The sequence below is a fragment of the Aristolochia californica genome, unplaced genomic scaffold, assembly GCF_029961685.1.
Source record: "Aristolochia californica isolate CCGP_79_NKW_82.1479 unplaced genomic scaffold, dmAriCali1.0.hap1 SCAF_4, whole genome shotgun sequence".
Taxonomy (NCBI): Eukaryota; Viridiplantae; Streptophyta; class Magnoliopsida; order Piperales; family Aristolochiaceae; genus Aristolochia; species Aristolochia californica.
The window spans coordinates 400,972-422,304 of NW_027182103.1; the positions used below are offsets into that span (position 1 = coordinate 400,972).

General features: G+C 37.6%; 3 protein-coding genes across 6 annotated transcripts; all 3 read left to right on the top strand.

Annotated features, from left to right (window-relative positions):
* The first annotated feature begins 1,221 nt into the window (after positions 1–1,221).
* On the top strand, positions 1,222–5,385 carry LOC137963054 (protein-L-isoaspartate O-methyltransferase 1-like). Of its 2 annotated transcripts, none has more exons than XM_068810237.1 (4): positions 1,222–1,589; positions 3,411–3,681; positions 4,525–4,689; positions 4,974–5,385. In XM_068810237.1, exons 1-4 carry the CDS (start codon positions 1,251–1,253, stop codon positions 5,219–5,221), a joined length of 1,023 nt encoding a protein of 340 aa, XP_068666338.1. In that variant the 5' UTR covers positions 1,222–1,250; the 3' UTR covers positions 5,222–5,385. The 2 variants fall into 2 exon arrangements, with proteins under 2 accessions (XP_068666338.1, XP_068666339.1); XM_068810238.1 differs by lacking the exon at positions 1,222–1,589 and adding an exon at positions 2,292–2,505.
* A 560-nt stretch (positions 5,386–5,945) lies between these two features.
* On the top strand, positions 5,946–14,929 carry LOC137962804 (uncharacterized). Of its 3 annotated transcripts, XR_011115169.1 has the most exons (8): positions 5,946–6,138; positions 9,567–9,927; positions 10,059–10,256; positions 11,448–11,537; positions 12,502–12,560; positions 13,211–13,361; positions 13,486–13,742; positions 14,494–14,557. XR_011115169.1 is itself a non-coding variant. In XM_068809883.1 (7 exons), the coding sequence occupies exons 2-7, from the start codon at positions 9,601–9,603 to the stop codon at positions 14,560–14,562; spliced, it is 894 nt and encodes a 297-aa protein (XP_068665984.1). In that variant the 5' UTR covers positions 5,949–6,138; positions 9,567–9,600; the 3' UTR covers positions 14,563–14,929. The 3 variants fall into 3 exon arrangements, 2 of the variants coding, with proteins under 2 accessions (XP_068665984.1, XP_068665986.1); XM_068809883.1 differs by lacking the exon at positions 13,486–13,742 and having other exon boundaries at positions 5,949–6,138; positions 14,494–14,929; XM_068809885.1 differs by lacking the exons at positions 5,946–6,138; positions 13,486–13,742 and adding an exon at positions 8,505–8,784 and having other exon boundaries at positions 14,494–14,929.
* Positions 14,930–18,079: 3,150 nt separating this feature from the next.
* LOC137961901 (cytochrome P450 86B1-like) lies at positions 18,080–19,974 on the top strand. Its single transcript, XM_068808521.1, has one exon. It carries the CDS (start codon positions 18,208–18,210, stop codon positions 19,783–19,785), a length of 1,578 nt encoding a protein of 525 aa, XP_068664622.1. The 5' UTR covers positions 18,080–18,207; the 3' UTR covers positions 19,786–19,974.
* Positions 19,975–21,333: the final 1,359 nt, after the last annotated feature.

Sequence of the window (21,333 nt, forward strand, 5' to 3'; positions counted from 1 at the left end):
AAGAGGTGAACCTTGTTCTGGTTCAGACGAAAATCTTTGAGGAATGGGACAAAATCAAGAGAAACTTCAATGCTTTTTTGTGCTTTCGTTTGATCGAAGCCAAGTATCGGGAATTACTCTGTTCTTCTTTATCATTACATTAACGTAGACTATACTTTGAAGAACTGTAGCATTACCAAAAACAGCTACACAGAGGATATACCATGAAGCTGGTTAACGTGAAATAATTAATGCAGACAGGGAACAAACAAAGATTTCTTTCTTTTTGCCTTTTTTTCTTTTGTTTTTCATGTAGAGAGGAATACGATATTATCAAATATTTGGGTTTTCTCAAAAGCTAAAGAAGATGATGGGAAAAAGTGAAACAAAATGATTTTCTTTATGAAAGCTAAATTACTCTTACTAGAACAAACTTTGTCTCTATCAATAACAAAGTAATAAAGACATTGAACGATTTATTATACTATAGAAAAGTGAATTATATAGCTTTTTATCAGTATAATCAGATGAAAATACTCCTACATAAGAAGCGATCGATTATCTAAAATTAGTTTACAAAATAATCAATTGCTTCGACATTAATAAGCAGGCGATTGTTTCTCATATTGTCATTGCAATTTTTTCGTCGTAGAATCGTAATTTAATCCACATGTTTATCAATAAATTGATTTTTAACTTCAATATCTTAGCTACTTTATTTCTATATCAAATCCTACCATTCAAATTTAATACATATTTAAGAAATGAATGACTTATTAATATTTAATTCATTATAATTATATTTAATTAAAGATAAATAGAAAAAATACCAAAAGGGGTAGTCCCTAGACCCTTGTCCCTCCCTCATTCATGTGAATGTCACATTGTCCATAATATTTTTTACCCAAAAATATTTTTAAATACTTATTTTTATATTATTTTTATTTTAAAAGACCGACATTATTAAAAGGTAAAAAAATATAATTCTAAACCTTATTAATTGTCTTTGCCCTCGATTAGATAATTAAATACAATTACTAAAACTAATACACCTCTTAAATGTTTTTTAATTATTATATTTGAAAATATATAATGAAACCTTATTTTGTTTTATAAAATTTATTTTTTAATATATGTATTTTAATATATTTTCCTCCTATTTGGGTTAATTAATTAAAAAATATAAATGAGAGGTGTAAGCCCTATCTCATTTATTTTGTTTTTTTCGTTAAACCGCCAAAATCAGAAGTGGAGGGAAAAGCTCTGCGGTAATGGCTCAAGGAGCGATCCTGCAAAAGTCCCCAATCGATCTCCTCCTGGGCAGGGACAAGATTGCCTGTCCTTCAAAGAATTTCCTGCACTTCGGAGAAGTTAAAACCCTACGCACAGCTGCCTGCAGAAAGAAACGGAACCTCTTCTTCTCTCGATTGATGCTGCATCAGATTGCGAGGGAACACACCGGCACCGCCACCAGGAGACAGGCGGTCGGTCTAGGATTCTGCTTTGGTAGTCTTCTATTCAATACATTCGTGCAATTGCCAGAGTCCGCCTCGGCGGCGGCGGACAGGTGCTTTCTCTTGGCCGCCAGTGAAGCCCCGTTCATGACGGAGGTTGGTTTCTTCGCTTTTTTCTGGATCTCTCTCGCGTCTGGTCTCGTTGTTGGGTGTCGAGGTGATTTATTTTTTTGCTCTGGCCAAGGTTGTCATGTCGTATATGCTTGTAGCACTGCCACGCGTGGTGAATTTGGTGATGATGGAAAATTGAAAACTTAGCAAGAAATTATTTCTGGCTAATTAATGTTACCAAGAAAACTTAACAATATATTCTTTCTTGTCATGTCGGACTTCTCCCTTCCCACACTGGGTGGAAAGTGAAAAACCTCTCCAGTCTGAGAGAAGGGGAAGCCCCGTCTACTCCCTTCATGAAACTTCTACCTTTGCGTAGTGGCAAGATGAGGGGCATTTACTCTTCCACATATTATTAATACAGAGGGTGAACGATATCCTTTTCTGCTCTTACGAAGTTGGATGGTAGTTTATACCTTCACTCTTCTACCACTTCTACTTTGGAAACGGAGGGAAAGAGGAGCTTCCATCTTTCCAAAATTGAATAATAAAAAAATTTAAAATAATTGTTCGTACTATTGACAAAAAGATCAACTAATGATTTTTTGGAAATTTTCAATTCATTAAACTGTAGTCCTGCCATTCTATCATGGGTCCACCTAATCTGACGTTTAGCAACGTTACCACGTTCCGGCAGATAAAAGAAACTGTAGACTGTAGGATGGAGGGAAGCGCGGTGCTCCGGAAATAGAGAAGATGCTGGAAAAATAATTTTCTTTTAAAAAAAAGAGAGATGTCATCAACAGTTGTAGCGTATGGTTGCCGCTACCATTCGCCGTTAAGACACTTGCTCACCGCCTCTGCCCTTCGTCGCTCGCCACTATTCGCCGGAGCTTCCTCCCAATTTTACCCCCCCGAACCTAGGCTTTGCGCCGAAATTCGCCGGTTTCTGAGCATGGAGGTACTTCGCTTCTACTGCCCGTCATTTTTTTTTCTGCGTTAAGTCTTTTTAATTTCGAGAATGATCATCGTTTTGATCGGTTCGAGTCACCTAGCTATCTTTGTACTGTTCTGGGTGGCTTTTCGTCGGATTGAATGGTATTGTTGGATTATTGTTGTGTGGTAAGATCCCACCTCGGAATTGTGTCGAATATAAGGTAGTCAGTGCGTTGGATTCGTTGGGCTTTGGAGTAGAGAATTCTGGGATTTTATTTGACTGAACAAGATGTGATTTTGTGTGCTGGGATTTGTGAATTCTTTTTGGAGTGAGTCACTGATGTGAATAACATCCTACTCTGGAGATTCATAATATGTGATTGTGTATCTAGCATATGTTAGCTTCTACAGGAATCGGTATCAAGTGCCAAAAATCGTTTCGTTAATGTGATGAATGGGGGAACGGATATCGTGGAAAAGCCTGTTACGAAATATTTAGTTTAGGTTTGGAAGAACTTAAGGCATGGAGGTTTGACGAGTTGCGGTGGTGAAGCCTCTTTTGTTAGTTTTTGTGGTGAATCGTTTTTTCAGGCTTTGTTTTCAGCGTCGGGAGCTGCTTTCGTGTCCAGAGCGATGCAGTTTTCTCCCTTCTTTCACTTAAATTGCATTGAGAAAGAATGTGTCACAGGAACCATGTTGATATCCTTCATTATTCCGGATAATATGAAATATCTATCTTGCATTTGGCTCTCTTACTTTTATTTCCTGTTTGCAGATTTAAGTGTTGGTTTTGGCCTTATCTCTGTTCTTATTGAATTGAACGTGCCTTTATCAAATATAATATGTAGTGTTGGCTGCATATACGTTTTTTTTTTTTTTTTTTGGTGGGAAGCATTCATTCATTTGTTTCGTTCTGATATGGCTTTGCAGCGATTCTGGTCTAAAGATGGTATCGTTAAGAATAAAGCACTTGTGGAACATTTGCAGCAATATGGTGTGATCAAGTCTTCAAAAGTGGCTGAAGTAATGGACACTGTTGACAGGGGATTATTTGTTCCAGACGGGACCCCAGCATATATTGACAGTCCAATGCAAATTGGTTACAATGCCACTATATCTGCACCTCATATGCATGCCATGTGCCTGGAGCTGTTGGAGGACCATTTGCAGCCAGGCATGCATGCATTAGACATTGGTTCAGGTTTGTATTACTTCTCATGATGTTATTTCACTGTTCCATTCTCTTCTGTTCTGTCTAATTTGTTTATATTGAACACCTCATTGTGATGACTTGTATTGTCTACTATGATGTTGTGTAGTTGCCGAGTATTTTTATAAGTATGAGAAACCATTTTAACAACCTTCAGATAAATTTGTCTTAGACCTCGTGGTTTTCTTCTGTGCATTCATTGTCTCACAGGATGTGCATTGAGATTATAAATCACTTGTGCCAATCGCATTGCTCTAAGTAAATATATATTGAGTATTGGTTAAAAGGTGACCAGATTATTTGGTTCATTAACTTCTGTTTAAAGGGGATTTCTTTTTGGTATTCAAAATATGTATTTTGCATTTGCCAAGAGAGTAGCTTCTGAGGCAAGAATGCAAGACATGATGCTTTTATCTTGGGTGCTTACCTTACCTTTTCTATCACAGAAAACTGAATTGGACATTCTGTCACTGTTAAAAGAAAAAAAAAATTGGGCATTTCTACTTGTCCGTTCTGCATCAGTGAGTGTAGTGCTTAGATACATGCTTGCCTTTCAAAACCCGTATTCATTGAAATCCAGTTCCAATCACTTAGTTATCCATTAGGCTAATCATTAGGCTACCTTCCACTTCACCTAGAGCTCAATTTATTCTTCTTCCTCAGTACAAGTTGTAGCCATCCAAGATAGCTTATACCTGCTTGCTATAATATTGGTGATTACTGTATGACAATACATTCTAAAATATTGCAGTTGGTTTGAATCTTTTTGAAATTAGTCTGATTTTTGGTTAGGCTTTACTAACTGTTGTACACTCACATGTGGTGACTATGAAGGTACTGGATACCTGACAGCATGCTTTGCTCTGATGGTCGGACCGGAAGGGTGTGCTGTTGGTATTGATCACATCCCTGAATTGGTTGCGACATCCATGGATAATATTAAAAGAAGTGCAGCAGCACCATTGTTGAAGGAAGGTTCTCTCTCTATCCATGTGGGAGGTAGGTCCTCCAGCAGCTCCACGTTTTTTATTCTGCCAGTAGAAATTAGTGTTCAGTTGGGGGAAATGTGTTTGTTTAGTGGGTATCGAAATACTCATGACCAGCATGAGGACACCACTCAAAGCTCCCAATTGGATCCGAGTAGAGCCTCACATGGATCCCATGTCAAATAGGGATTTCTGAACAGTTTCAACGATCATTAGCAAATGATCTTTACCTACTCGACAACTATTAATCTCTATCTCACTTTGAGAATTCTGTGTGTGCGCTTTTCATTGCTGCAGATGGAAGACAGGGCTGGCCAGAATTTGCACCATATGATGCAATTCATGTAGGGGCTGCTGCTCCTCAAATCCCTCAACCTCTGATTGACCAGTTAAAGCCTGGAGGCAGGATGGTAATCCCGGTCGGAACCATGTTTCAGGATTTGAAGGTTGTTGACAAGAAGCCTGATGGGTCTATTACTATCCACACAGAAACATCTGTCAGATATGTTCCTTTAACCAGTCGTGAATCTCAACTAAGAGATTGACAGGGAAACACTGTCGGATCTTTGCCTCTGTTATAAGGCTTCTGTCTGTTTTGTGACTAAGAAACAAAAGCTGGTTTTTTTTTTTGACTGCTCTGTAAATATTTACACTAAGCCAAAATAAACTAGTTGTGACATTCAGGTTTCTCTAAATAGAGAAATGGGGATGTGAAATTGTTAGATGTAAATGTTTTCATGCAGAAAATTGAATATAATGATTTGTTTTATTTTTTGTGTTTGTTAAGTTAATAACAAGAATTAAAAGTTCAGTTTTCAAAGAGTTAAAACTCACTTTACAGAACAAAAGAATTGGTAGCAATTGCAGGCGGAAAAAGGTGGGTGACAAAGCTCAATCAGGTTTGTGTGCTCCTTGCAGGGAGGCTAATTTTATTAGATTATCTAATTATTGTTTAACATCTTATGATTAAGTAAAAAAAATATTTACCCATCTAATAAGAATTTGAGTGATAATTTGTTCACCTCTACTACACAGATATATGTATTATGTATACTTCATCAGGTATTATATATAATTATGTAAGAGTTATTTCATTACTCATCGTTCTACCTAAGTATATATGGATAATCAGTTATAAGATTAAATAACTTTTTTAATAAAACATCGAAATATAAAACATAATTATGGGTATTTTAATTAAAATTTTATGGTTACAATAAAATTTAGGGTAAAAAATGTAGAAAAATTGTGACGGAATCCGTTCTTGGGAGTACTCTGCAGCTTTTCCCATAGTCAGTGAGTATACTCCCTTGTAGCCATTATTGCATCTCGCGGAAGACAGGTCCTGTGTCTTTACTTCTTTGGGGAGGGAGGAAGTTATTAGAGGCGTGCCGCAGCTGGGTCGGTCGCGAATGAAGCGACTCCGCTGTTTGTGATCTGGAACTTGGGATCGGACTCTCGGGTATGCGTTTTATTGCTGAAAGAAATTAAAGAAGATTTTGCATGTTTAGTGTCTAACTTTATGTTCTGTTTGCTATCATGCATAGGATCTTTTATGGATAGATAGTTCTGTCATTCCCTAATGTACTCTCTTCTAATTTTTGTTCTTCTTTGCAACAATGGACGTTTCTATTTCTTCTCTTATTCTATTTCAGATTCATGAGTTTCTTGTCTTTTTGTTAAGTAAGGGTGCTAGCAGCTTGATGGTGAACTTACCACATGAAATTAAGGATTTAAAATTTTGTTTGATATTTTTTATTTGAATAATCAAATTTAATGAACTCTGTAATTGGTATTATATCAGGTTGAATTGGTGTTCAGATAGAGGTTAAACATTGTTGTTCAGTGATTGGTTCTATTTCTTGGCCGATTCTCTTGTGGGGGATGGGATCCTCCAGAAACACCTTGTTTTCTTAAATTGTGGTTTCTTTATTACGAGTTGCAAGCTCATTACTTCTCCCTTCTTAGCTTTCCTTTTTTTTTTTGTTTCTTTTGGATGTAGTTTCTCTTTTGTAGCGTTTCATACATTTTTATTTGAATTTCTTTTTTATTAATAATTTTAGGTGTTTCTACATTCTTTTCCTTCCAGGGTTTCTCTTACAATAATTATCATTTTTTTAAAAGAAAAGGCCAAACTTTTATCTGTGAATTTTTTTAAATATGTAGAGTTCTATTATCACCAAAAAAGGTTCTGTATAGCTGGTGCATATTTCCTTATTCATGATTTTCTTGGCATTTTTGGCTTTTTTCTCAGTTTTTATTAATTTCTTAAGTTTCTTTTTGTGAATCTTGTCCCATTTCAATCAATTGTTGAAACCCAATTGAACTGGAATAGGCCAATCCACTAGTTCAGGGATTATCTGGTTTTTATGACACTGGGATGTGCCATGTTCTATTGAATTTATTGTTGTGTGTTCTGTAGTCGATTTTGACTTTGCTGCTAGATTTACAACGGGTCAATTAACTTAACAGATACTTGACTCATTTCAAGTTATTGGTTATATGCATTCTCACCCACGCAGCGTTACTGGAGATAAGTCCAATTGAAAAATCATATTACAAGTCTTCAGGAGAGTACTGCTATATGACAGACGAAAGAATAGTTGTGTGAATAAATGTCAACACCGAAAGTCGATATGGCTATGAAGAAACTTTTTCTGTAGATGGAAACCTGAAGGTTCTCATTCATTCCCATCGTTATCGGACCTTCCAACTATCTAAGTTCAGAAGTTTTGTTCCTTTTCTAGATGGAGGTTCTTTTCTGGAATCACTTTATGAAAACGCTAATCTTCTCTTCACATATGCGGGCCCAATTGGTATTTCTGACTCTACTTTTGCGAAGTTATATGGGATGTATGAGGAAATGCTCAAGCAAAGATGTCCTGCAGATGTGGTTGCGTATAACACTTTGATGACATGTCTTTGTCAAGGAGGAATGGTCGATGACGCTGTAGGCTATTAGGGAAAATGCATTCCCATGGTCTCAAGGCCAATTTGCACTGAATTCTGTTTTCATTCATGTTTCTTGTAGAGAAAATGATATTCATTCTGCTATGAGTATCCTTGATAGGATGAGAAGGTATAATTTGGTTCCTAACTTATTCACTTACAATTTGGTTATCAAAGTATTATGTAACAACAGTGGGATTGATGATGCATACAAACTTCTGGATGAGACGATGGAGGGAGGTTTGATCCCTAAAAGCTCAAGTGCAATTTTAGCTGCTCATTGCAATCTTGGGAGGTCAATAAGGCCCTTGGCTCTTTAGTAGAATGAAGAGAGATTCTTGCGAGCCAGATAGCCATTACTTATAATATACCTCTTAAAATGCTTATTGAAGTAGGGCTTGTAGATCGACCAACAGAAGTTTGGGATGGCACGGAGGATATGGGGTTTTACCCTTCTATCACAATGTATACTGTCATGATCCATGGTCTTTTGTAAGAAGAAAGGTCAAAATGAAGATGCTTGTAAATACTTTGAGATCATGGTTGATGAAGGGATACTGCCTTATTCTTGTACTTTTGACTTGTTGAGAGACCGTCTTTTACAATTTGGATTATGGAACACTATATATATCCTTGCAGTTAAGGTGCGACAGAGCACATCCCGTTCTATCCAGGAACTAGCTGACATGATGAGCTACCCGTCCTCAAATGTGAAGACTGATAAGCTTCTGCTGAATAATACCGTTGATTTAGATTTAGGATCTAGTGAAGAACAGAAAAAACAACATGCAGTTGTGAGATGCCTAGCAGCATGTGGTAAAGTGGAATGCAAGATGCTTCATGATTGGATCGAGATATTCTGTTTTGAGGTGTGATTGAGAACTTATTTGTAAGAAAGACTTGTATCCATTCAAGATTTGATTCATAGCTCTATAGAAGATTTCTTTTGATGAATGTTTCTATGCTTACAACCAGTGAATATTCACAATATGTTGAACAATATTAGTTCATGGACTTTTAATGAGCCAAATACAATAGATGAAGTATGGGGGCTTGCAGTGACTTGGAAAAACAGTAATACCACAGCTTCTACAGAATAGTCATTTTGATCGAAGAGTCTCCAATTTAGCTTGAGCTTCTATGTCCTTGGAAATTTTAGGTAATTTTGTAGTACCATCTATAGATGGTTCCATTGTCATAGTTTTGTTTCTAAGTTGACTTTGCATGTGCCTGCGTTTATAGAATAAGCCTAAAAGAGTTGTGCCAGGTGCTGTGATTGGGGAAAGATGTTTACTACCTTTATATACCAAGAGAAGGATGTATAACTTATTGTATTTGGTTTTGGTGAAAAACTTCAATGGTAATATTTGTCTTCTTATGTAATAACAGATATTGTCTGTCTTTGAGAATAATATGTACTCCGGATTTTTATTTAGTTTTTGTTATTTTTTGTTTTCAGCATATTGGTAAGTTACTCATCTTGGTCAATAAAAAAGTCCACACTTAAAACATTTAAACTTGAATTTTTGCGCCTCTTTTTACATTCATTTATTATAAATGTTCTCTGCCCTTCTATGTGCCTTTTATGCTCTAATGTAGTATTTACTATATGTATTTCTCTGTGCGTTGTCGGCTTTGCATATATGCGTTCACTGCTGAATTTGATAGGATAAAAAAATAATAACTCTTCTGGTTTAAAGACGGATTTGTAGTTAATCAAGTGGGTCCCGTTCTGCTTTGTTCTGATTGCCTCTTCGTGTTGTTACTTTGTACTTCTGACACTGGAATGGTCTCTTCAATTTACAATTTTGCATAGGCGCCAATCTTTTTCTTGGCCTTTAAGTTTCTTTTTCCATCTAAATGATGCAGGTTTATATGCTGTCTCTAAATATTGTATCTAGTTTTATCATTTCAATTTTGACCTCGTCATTTTTTTTCCAGGAAGAAGTGTCTTGCTCTCTCCCTTTTTTTGGTGATGCCTACCAGTTCATGTGATGCAGAAAACTTTAGTGGGCAGAATGACCAAAATCCTGATTTGGGTTATTACAAGGACGGGATCTTAAAACTATTTGTTAGTTCAAAAAACATTTCTTTTCCTGGATGCAATGCAAGCCGCACAAAAGAATCTTCAAACTGCATGGTTGGGGGCACTGCCAAATGTGGTTGTAGTGATTGCCACTACACTGGTTCTGCCCCACTATTTAGTAGTGGAATAGGGGAAGGGCTTTCAAGTGTCCACAGAGAGAGGTTGAAGGCATTACTTGATCAAAGTGTGACTAATCTGAATCAGCAAGCAGATGATGTAGGTCCAAATTTTACCCTCATGTGAAGTTCCTTTCTTCAAAATAACCTAAAAAGTCAACTTAAGTGACTTGGAGGTGCAAATTTGGGTTCCTCTACTTAATGTGCTTAGTCTCTGTATCTCTTATGCAGAATCTTGAGATAGTTGTGGCAATACACCGTATTGAGAAGTATCTTAAGGATGAAAAGAAATCGCCTGATCATTCGTGTGAATCAGATGAAAAGATAGGTGAACGTCTTTGCCAGAAACAAAAGATGTCTTCTTCCGTCATTTCAGCAGACATCCATAGGCTTGCTGGGACCATTGGTGATTCTGAATCTCATGGACAGGTGCTTTATAATTTTTGTTTGGGGCAGTGTATTGCTTATTTTATGATTTGCTTGTGGTCAAAGTTCACGCAACTTAGTGATTGAGTAGATTGAAATACATATACAACCTGTAAAACCTTTTTTTATTGAAAGAATGACATGTAAAACTTTAGCAAACAAATATATTTCAGGGCTGAAAAGACTTTTGGTAGGGTTTGATCTGGAAAACCAAGTTATATTTAAATCCAAATCTCGGGCATGATTAAATGCTGCCTATATCTGACCTGTTATTTGCCTGCATATAGGCTTTAAGACAAATGTCCAAAATACTCCTATTCACTGCTACAATGAGTAGGTGCATGTAAAAGATAGATTTGAGGCTTTTTAAAATCACAAAAAAGAAGAAAAAGATAGATATTTAAGGTGGAGCTTCTTTTGGAATTTCTCTCCCAATTGCCATGCAAGAAGACTTCTGTATAATGAATGCACACATAGATTGAGGAGATTGACAATTACATTTCTGAAGAATAAGATTTTATCATTCTCTACATCATCTATTTAAGCTTTTGAGCATCTTTCCAGTCTTTCTGTGTAGACCATTACATATATGACTGCATAACGTATTTCTAGTAAGCTTCGTCTTTTTTGAAGTTACAAGTTTCCTTGTCTTGCTCTTTTTCTTCCCCAATCATGATGGTGCCTGAACTGAAATGTTTCCTACAATTAGAATAGAGCAGAGTAGGAGAGACATGATTTTTTTTTTTATTCTGAACTTTTTATTTGTACTAACTAAAGCTATAGGCAAATATAGTTATTGAAACTGTTGCCTTTTGTTGTAAGTTATGTTTTATACTGGGCGTATGCTTTTATTATTCTTAGCTGGCTGGGGGTATTCTAATAATACTCAGTGCTTTACTTTAAGTTGGTCAATAACAGTAAGAGAGGTTGGACAGAGTATTAGTTTGATTAATCTACTTGAGTTGTGAGATGATTTTTAGTAGATCACAGTTATTCAAATAATAGATGCGATTTTTAGTAGATCACAGTTATTCAAGTAATAGATGCCTGTGGATGTTTACTTCTGCTTGAACTGTGGTATAAAAGTGAGATAGCATAAGCCTAATATGGGGCATTATTAAAATCATATGTGTCTCTGTTGTAGCATACAAAATAGAAAGAATCAGATAACTTAAGAGCTCCTATGTTTTGCAGTTGAGACTAGACTTCCAAGAATTTGTACAAAATGGTGGATCACCTGCTGAGATAACTTTGAGGAAATATTCCGATGATCTGTTTGTGAAGGTATTGTTAATTTCTTTGGTTGGAATTGGTATGCGTTTGCATATTCTGTGTATTTCAAAAGTACTTTGGAGAACTTTATGATTCTCCTTTTATCTTGACTAGAAGGAATAGGACTGTCTTCCCTCCTGTGACTGATTTACATACCTGTAAATGGCCCTTCAGGCTACTCACTGACTTTATTAATCTCAATTTCATAGTTGATGCACTTCAATTTTTATTTTTTTAAACTTTATTTTGACATCCCATTGACATTTAGACTTGTCATGCAACTTTCCTTGCTGATTTTTTTTAAAAAAAAAAAAAGAAACAGAACTGACAAAGCAATGATCTTTAAAAGACACTGGAACTGAAAAGTAATTAAAGAGTATGACGTTCTCAATGGGAAGTGATGCTAAACAAAGTCTGTCTTAAAGTTATGGAAAGTGATGAGCAACTGGTCATGATGACCAGCTCAAAGTGCTTGTTTGTGTAGATATATATTTATATCCCATATTTTACAAGTAATGGCAATATGACCATACTTGGGAAATTCAGCTGTAATACTGCCTGGTGAGATGAGCTAAAATGGAGGGCTTAATGCTGAAAAAGGCAAGTAATGTCAAGTAAAATCCACTTCTATTTTACTTGTCATTACTTGCCTTGACAGTAAAGGTAAATCACAGGCAATGGAAATAAAGGCAGAAATGGAGGTAATCATAAGTCTTGGTAAAATCATGGTCACAGGCTGAAATAGAAGGTTTGTCTCTGAGCCTTTGGTGGAAAGATCTTTGCGCTTCTATTAAACTGATGAAAAAAGTGATAATGAGTTTTTTGAGGTTTACACCATTTTGTCTTCATTGCAGTGAATTATAAGTGATATTTCTATTGTTACTTAAGGATATGCTAGCAAATAGGAAGTAATTGAAGAAGAAATTAAAGGTCATTATGGTTCATTTGCTGAATTTCGTTTATTTTATCTTCTCAGTTCACACGCCTAGAGCAGCAACTTGAAGAATATCTTGATGCCATCATGTCAAATTGCAGGTATGACATGAACTTTTGTGGCCGTTGGAATCTGTTACCTTTCACAGTTTGCAGTTGTAAGACTTCTATATTCTATAAAAATTAAAAATAAAAATTGTAAGACTTCTATAGAAAATGGAGATTTTATGCCAGAAACCAAAGTAGTAGTTGAGGGAGAGTGAGAGAGAATGAGAATGAGTGGTCATCAATTTTCTACTTGTTCCTTATGCCTCAGGTGCAGCTCAATGTCAAGAACGTCTTTCACTTTTCTAGAGTCTTTTGTCTGAAGATGTTTCAAGAAAGATTTCATTTCCTCAATTCCCTTCTGGTCACTGCCAGAGATGACAATGTCATTCAAGTACACAATCATATTACTACCCTTGTCTCTCGTCTTTGAACAAACACAAAATGGTTAGAATAACTTTGATTGAAGGCCTCTTCTTGATTGATCTGCAGGGTATCAACCTATCAAAAATTCAAAAGACACCGTGTTTAACAAAGTACAGAACATAGTACCAAATACCCTTACTATCATGCCTACATACCTTGTCACTTAAGTGAAGATACAACTCTACCCCTATTTTAGTAAAACTCTAGGAACTCTAACTAACTACAAGAATTCCATTTTGTATAATAGCTCTCAACAAAATCTTTGAATGCTAAATATCCAGGGAGATGACTCTAATTGAGAAGCAACAGCTTCGACGACGCATTAGTAACCTCCCAGAGAAGGCCCTGGATCGAGTTCTTGAAATTATCCACCAGGGGAAGCTGTCAGAAGGAGATCCTTGTGATTTATTTCACATTGATTTGGATCGGGAGGTAATGGATTCAATGAAGTGGTCTCTATTGGCAATCTTTTAAGTTGTTTGTACCTTTTCTCTCTTTTTTTTTTTGACAAAATTTATTTTTAATTGTGTTATTAACATGTAATAAGATGTCAAAGGCTAGAACAGGAACAGGAGTACCAGTCAGACTGCTGGCTCTTAACTAGTGACCCAGTAGATTATTGGTTTCAAGAAGATGGACATGGGACCGCTAGTTATCAAATGGAGCTAACGGCTGAAAAAATTCATTTCAAGAGACTAGTAGAAAGTATGCCTGATGATATGCCATGATTGCAAATTATATTAGAGGACAATGAAGGCCAGTCAATTAACACTTGATCATGTCACAGCCTTCTGCTGAGCACTGAAGACACAAGTAATTGGACAAATTATACGAACTCTAGTTTTATTTACATACTCTTTCTTTTAATTTAATTCCACAACATTAAAAAAAATGATTAAATACCTGCTGGTTTTGACCCGATTGAACACAATTTAAAAGAGCTTAGTTCTGGGTTATGTTTGGTGACCCAGGAAAATCTGTGCCAACTGGGATCTGGTAATGAACTCAGCTGATTTGCGATCCCTGTGGACCTGTCCCCAAGTTACTTTACCCTGTTGAACTGAGCAAGGAAGTCTCGGTCAGTCTAGTTAGACTAGACCCTTTTTGTTGAAGCACAATTAGGACATGCTACTTTTCTTAGTTTTTAGTCATTACTAAAATATGTGTTTTCGTTGCATGCTAGACTTGGTGCCATATATTCGGGCCAGTTCAAATTATTAGTTGCTGGAAATTGTTGAACCATTAAGGATGAGGAAGATATTGCTCGAGTATCATTCAGATACTGTTTTTAAGTATCTCATTCTAATTGATGTTTGATTCCCTTTTCTTCGGGTTAGGCTACCATAGGAGTTTCATAGCCATCTAACCTTTTAAACTGTTCCTCATTTAATTGATTCACTCTGGTCTTGGTAGCCATGTGACTCTGACTCATACCAGTGCCTTCACAGATATTCCAAGTGATTGATTTGCCTGATTGTCTTTTAGAAGATTGAGAACATCCCTTCTGTCCTCTGGTTTTCTTTAAGCATGTTGTATATGACAATTTCATGGATGCATTTGCCAGGATAAAGTGACTCTTTGGAGGCTGTACTACTATGTTGAGACAGTGATGAGAATGAAAGGGGTCCTTTGAATTTGATATTAGCTCCTTGAACGACTTATGAACAAAGATCCCTGCTTAACGTCGGGGTGTTGCAGTCAAGAATCTATCTGTCAAGGGTTAGCTGTATCAATGTTGGGTAAGAAGAATTGGTGCACTGGATTGACTGGTGTGGAGTGTTGAAGACACTCGCTTATAAGGGAAAACTACTGCCTGGATTGTTTACAGGATGACGACCAGGTGATATGTTGTGCTCTTGTAAGTATTCTGTTGCATCTGGATTGCCCATAGGATGGACTCTGTTGTGGTAATTGTAATTGTTCCTCGTGCAATTCTGTGACAGTATATTATTAGTTAGCATTTAAATCAAAATAATAAAGAGTAGAATGTTGTTTGTGAATGGTCGTTTCTTTTTTAAGTCTTGTGAGGATAGATTATGAGCTTGGAGGATGAGAGAGAAGAAACCGAAGCTCAAGATACAAGGTTCAAATTCCAGGCATTACATTCCATGATTTTTTAATAAATGTTGCATAACCAGCCAAAAAGTCCAGAGAGTTGATGAAAGAAAGTTGTTCATTTAAACCACCCCTCGAAGGGCCTGACTTGATCTGAAATTGAAAGATTCCACACAATTCTACCAGCACAAGTACGAGAATTAACCTTTGGAACTGTCCGTATGAGCTGCCATAGAGCCCTTCCAGTCTTCGCCAATGCAATTGCACAGTACCATATTTCAATATTCCCAAGCAATTATGCTCCTTGCCCCCATTAACTATGACGATTTATTAGGATCGTCCTTTTGAGCAGACAGTAAGAAGCTTACTGTCCATCCAGAGTTTCAGAGCTTGTCTCACTTTGATAACAGTTGCTAGAGACATTAGTGGCAGGAGCAGACCCATTTAGAGAAGTCTCCATATTATGATACCGTCCCTTCATTGCAGGAACCTTTTAGGGCTTCCTGCAACTGCTCTGTGCCAATAATCGTTACAGCAGTCCTGTGGAGGCACCTTCCTTTTCCTTCTCTCGAATCATCATAAATACGACAACGAAGCAGAAGAATGCTGAGACAGCCACGAAAACTTCAGAGACCTTGATGCACCAGGAATATAACCTAACTACCAGTTTACAGGTTTTTAGGTGTAAAACTACTGTTGGGTGACTGGAAGTTAGATCTGTTTTAGATTTTCTCATAATCTTAGTGGTAAGCTAAAGTTAATTAATTTATTAATGTCAGACAGTCCCACGTAGATCCAGGATTCCTAAAAACCTTATACGTTGCTCATTTCAGATTAACACAGTTTTCTTAAAAGGTAATTATGTGTCACTGACAGGGATTTTGCTGACTGCTACATTTCTCTACCCAGTATTCCTCATGTTTAATGAATTGCATCACTATAGAAGACAGTTAGAGAAACTTTAGTAGAGATGCATTTGATGCTTCAATTGAAATTATACCATTTGGACTTTATTGCAGGCCTTAGTAGGTGAAATATCATGACAGGAACTCAGAAATGAATAAAAAGCAGTCTCTACCATTTCTTAGATTTTTTTTGAGAAGAAATGATACTTAGTTCCTGCTGAATGAAAAAGGTTTTCCTCTAGGGATGTCTTGCTCCCAAAGGTGGCTGGTTGAAGATCAGGCCAATAATTTTAAATTGGATCAGAACTCCATCAGTCAAAAGCTCAACAAATTTAATAGCAAGTCGAAAGGGACTGAGATGAGCACTTCAATTTGCCCTAAGTCAACCAAAACAGATATATATTCATTGATAGTTAAGGAATTTTGATTTCACATAATGTTTACACAGAGAACTCAAGCAAACAATGCAACAAAAGTAACTCCTGATGATCCGGTAAATTCAAGAGGGATCATTAGAACGTTATATCTTATTGGAAGATAGCTGTTTTTTTCTTCTTTCAGAAACTTAAAAGAAAGATATGAATTCCCACTGAGACTGATTAAGCATGGGGTTTTCTGTAGTGGGGGCTCCCTATTTTTACTATTTCAGGGGGATGCTTACTGTGCTTTGGAATCATCTCTGTTCTTGATATGTTTGCATGCAACCACCCTATATAATACGGACACTCTCTGTAAGTTGTCACTTGTCAACAATATTAAATGCATGAGGATAGACCATGAAGATGAGCAGAACTTTTTACTGATGAATTTGGTTGTCTTTTAGAGTCCAGCCTATTGTGGTGCCATTAATGAGGTTGAATATAGTTGGGAGAGTAGCAAACAAAGAGCAGTTTCTAGGGTTTCAGTGTTTCACCCTCTTTCAGCCTTCTCTTCTTTTACATCTAACTACCCAATGATCTAAATTAGCCATAAAAAAACTTAATCCTCACTTCATTGATCCACATGAACATAATACATCCCCTCTTGTGAGAGAAGAAAATTTTGAGTTCGGATTTGCTGCAAATGCATCAATGCTTATCCCAACCATTGGGATGTTGGATCATTCATTTGGCGGATACACATAGCATCACATAACAAGGTGGCTTTCTTTAATGAAAGCTCAGTTTGCTGTATGGCTGATATGTATTGGAATCAGATTTTAGTGTACCCTCAAGTGATTTCACAAGATTGGATTTATGGCTACGAACTGAGCAGCAAGTCCCTGCTCCAGACCTATCACAGCCAGAAACTGTTTCTTTTTTTCGCTTAGCAACACCAGTAAAAAAATTAACAGTTGGACTTTTCTTAATCCAAATAGACATAAAACCCTCCCTTCGAAAAGGCAAAAAAAGTATGGATTTGGTGTGAATAAAGTCGATGTTTATACCAACTATGGGTCTTGTGTCAGTCATCCACATATATACATGGAATCTCATAACTGGGCCGGTTTTTTTTTCCAATGAAAGTAAGGTTTGGTTTATTATTGGTAGGTATCTAGGTTTGAATAAGATTAAGAGTGTCGGCTAAGCTGTACCAGATTTTGTCGTATCCAATTTCGATTTGACAAGTTTGGCTTTGCAGCTTCAAACTGAGCAGCAACTCCACACTCTGGACCTGTCACAAGCAGTAAACATTAGGAGCAGCAAATCGCAAATCTAGTCTCACTTGCAATAAACTTTGATCAAAGTAATTCAAACAACAAAAACTTAAATATTATTTAAAGTGTAGTGGAGCACCTCATTTAAAGAAACACCAACTCATATCTAGAAATTCATTGGGAAAATGAAGTACTAATTTGACTTATGGATACAGGAAACTCATAAGACACTTAATCATGGGAAAGAGCATTGACATTTACCAAGAACAGTGACCTCAGAAATTCCCCTTACGAACCCCTACAACACACCTTCCAACTACTGCCAAAGGCCAACCTCCGATAAGAAAGGCAACAAATTAAACAGATAACCCAGCATTACTTTGATTTATGCGATGGAGTTGGACGCCATTAATGCTGGACGCCTACTGCATGTAATGTTACTTGGCCTTTGTAGTTATTACTAACTAATGAAGTCAAGAAAGCCGTTGCAGCGAACGTGCCGCTATGTTTGCATGCAGCCCTTTAAATCCCCCCTCTCATCAGAACTTTTGGAACATCCTCCAAGATTTTCTGGGTGTCACCTAAAGAGTGTCTGCTGTGAAAAATCAGTTTCAGAGTCATTGTTGTACTTCTTCATCTTTCCTCAAAAGCTCTGCAGACTCTCTGTGCGCTTGTCAGGAAGATGGAGTTGTTATGGAAGTTCATCGATCAAATCTTGAGCCACACAAAGCTCTCAGACATAGCCATGGCTCTGATGGGTCTCTTCCTGTTCAGTTCTCTGGTTCAGAGACTGACCTCGAAGGGCCCCATGTTATGGCCCGTTGTCGGCATCATCCCCAGCTTCGTCGTTCACAGCGGCCATATTCATGAGTGGGTCACTGACGCAGCGAACAAGGCGGGCGGCACGTTCCCTATCAGAGCCCTGACGTTCGCCAGACTCTTCGGGGTTATAACAGTCGACCCCTCCGTTATCGAGTATGTTCTCAAGACGAGGTTCAAGAACTTCCCCAAGGGGGAGTATTACAGGGAGAGGTTCGCGGAGCTGCTCGGAGACGGCATCTTCAATGCCGATGATGAGGTCTGGAAGGAGCAGCGGCGAGCGGCGACGGCTGAAATCCACACTGCTCGGTTCGTTGATCACTCCGTGAAGAGCATCGAAGAACTGGTTCGGAACAAACTGTTGAAGCTGCTGGAGAAGCTGGCGAAATCGAACCAGAGCGTGGACCTGCAAGACGTTCTTCTGAGATTCACGTTTGATAACATATGTACAGCAGCCTTCGGGGTCGATCCCGGTTGCCTCGCTCTCGACCTCCCCGAGGTGCCATTCGCGAGAGCTTTCGAGCAAGCGACGGAGTACACATTGTTCCGTTTCATGGTGCCGCCGTTTGTCTGGAAGACGATGAGATTCTTCTGCTTCGGAACTGAGAAATTCCTCCGAGAGTCTGTTAAAGTAGTTCACCAATTCGCAGAGAAATGCGTTATAGATCGAAGAATCGAGTGCCAGAAACTGGGGGGCTTGGAGGGTCGATTTGACCTACTGTCACGTCTCATTCAAGCCCAAGTTTCAGATGCTAAGTCAGTGAATTACCGCTTCTCAGACAAGTTCCTGAAAGATCTATGCATCAGTTTCATCCTGGCCGGGAGAGATACCAGCTCCGTTGCCCTGGCGTGGTTCTTCTGGCTTGTCCACAAACACCCAGAAGTGGAAAAGCGGATCATGGCGGAGATTACTGAAATCATTTCAAAGAGAAAGAAAGAAGGTCCAGTAACAGAGCAGGAACCGGTGTTCAGTATAGAAGAACTGAAGAAGATGGTTTACATCCAAGCAGCACTCTCAGAAGCTTTGAGGCTCTACCCATCGGTACCAATTGATTTCAAGGAGGTTTTGGAAGACGATGTCTTTCCTGATGGAACACCCATCAAGAAAGGAGCCAAGGTGCTCTACTCGATGTACTCCATGGGCAGAACGGAGGCCATCTGGGGGAAGGATTGCAGGGAGTTCAGGCCTGAGAGATGGATCAAGGACGGGCAGTTCATGAGTGAAAACCAGTTCAAATATGCAGTCTTCAATGCAGGCCCCAGGCTTTGTATAGGGAAGAATTTTGCCTACATGCAAATGAAAATGGTGGCTGCTTCAATACTGTTGAAGTATTCTGTCTGCGTGGATGAAGGCCATGTTGTAGCTCCAAAAATCACCACAACCCTGTACATGAAGCATGGACTGCAAGTGACCTTCAAGCCAAGGGTAGCTCACACTTAGTCCATAATGTCTACTTTCCCTTACTCTTTTTTTTTTTTTTTTTTTTTCTCCGAAAATGAAGGAGATTAAAAGTGTGATTTGCCATAGGTTGATGCAACTTTGAGTTGACTGTTGTTGTGTTTAAATTATGAGAATATAATGTATGCTTAAAGAACTAAGCAAATTGATAAAATGTTTATTTTCCTCTTACTTTCATCTCCCGATTTTCAGTGCCTACTGCATGTCTAGCTGTGTTCTTGGCTAAAAACAATAATTTTTCATTAATTGCATTTGAGAAATATGGCTCAGAAAAAAAAAAAAAAATCTTAACTGCAAATTAATACAATAACGTAAAAAGTACTCACATCCGTTGTGCATAACGTGAGTGTCACATGTGACAAGTTACTTAAATTAAAATAAAAAAGACAGTGTGGCATCACCAATTACACTAATACTATAATAAACTTCTCCCAAACAGATCATATATTATGCACAAAGTTTCTTATTTGCGGTTGAAAAAAAATCCCAAACTGCTCTAATATGACTAATAAGCTTGTAACTAGTTCTCCCATTAATCCGACTTGAAAGTTTCTGACTCAGAAGAGATAGAGACTAAAGTATCGAAAGCTCTACTTGCCCTTGAAATTTAATGCAGACCTTTCTTATTTCTTATGAAGTGATCTACTGGCCCTCCACTGAGTTGGTACTTGTCAAATCCAAGGCTAAGATTAGCAATTATGAGCCACTCACTGATTTTTCAATGACCGGTGCAAACTACACTTCTTATGTCACAGGTGTAACATTAAATTTTGTGTGTGATATCGTGGCAACATGTGTCAACCACGTAAGCAGAGGAAGAGACCATAGAGCCGGAACTAGGAGAAGCCGAGAAGGGAGGAAGGATGGAGGGTGGAAGAGCCTCCCTCCTTCCCTCTCCCAGCAAAGATTCTTACTCCTTTCTCTGAGTTTTCCATAAAAGTTTCTCTAACGTTTCAAATCAATTTATGACTGGGTGAGAATGCCTCCAATAATGACTCCAATTATTGATCTCATACCTAATCCAAGTGTTTAGAACACCTAAAATTCGATCAACTGCACAAACATGGCATGTTTAGTTGGATACATAAAATGTTCTTATATAATCTTTTAACTTATACACTGGTATTAGCCCAAGTGAATTAGGTAGAAAAATTGCTTTGACCATAAATGTGACATAAATGTATTGGGGTTGGGTCCTAATATTTATTAGTTTGTGAAGAAGTACTATTCCCTTTACCTAGTACAATAATTATGTGTCTTCAAACAAAAGCTTAGGCATAGAATCATAGGTATAGCTCATACTCTCTTTTTCTAGGGTTGGATAATCCCATAAAAAAACCTACTTATCATATTTGTATTTACACCAGATACAAGTAAATATAATAGGTGAAGCAATTTGACCGTAGGTGTTACGTGGTTAGATTTGGGCTAAGTCCCGTCTAGCCTATTTATTTATAGGTTGACTAGTTCTTAGGAAGAGTTAGGCCGCACGGGATAGATTTAGCCCAAATCTAGCCGCGTAACAATAGG

Bases quoted from the DNA above. Each gene is read 5' to 3' on its own strand.
- LOC137963054 (XM_068810237.1), top strand. From the start codon at position 1,251: ATGGCTCAAGGAGCGATCCTGCAAAAGTCCCCAATCGATCTCCTCCTG. The intron at 1,590-3,410 runs GTTGGTTTCTTC...ATGGCTTTGCAG, and splicing joins AAGCCCCGTTCATGACGGAG to CGATTCTGGTCTAAAGATGG. The intron at 4,690-4,973 runs GTAGGTCCTCCA...TCATTGCTGCAG, and splicing joins TCTCTCTATCCATGTGGGAG to ATGGAAGACAGGGCTGGCCA.
- LOC137962804 (XM_068809883.1), top strand. From the start codon at position 9,601: ATGCCTACCAGTTCATGTGATGCAGAAAACTTTAGTGGGCAGAATGAC. The intron at 9,928-10,058 runs GTAGGTCCAAAT...TCTCTTATGCAG, and splicing joins TGAATCAGCAAGCAGATGAT to AATCTTGAGATAGTTGTGGC. The intron at 13,362-14,493 runs GTAATGGATTCA...TGCATTTGCCAG, and splicing joins ACATTGATTTGGATCGGGAG to GATAAAGTGACTCTTTGGAG.
- LOC137961901 (XM_068808521.1), top strand. From the start codon at position 18,208: ATGGAGTTGTTATGGAAGTTCATCGATCAAATCTTGAGCCACACAAAG.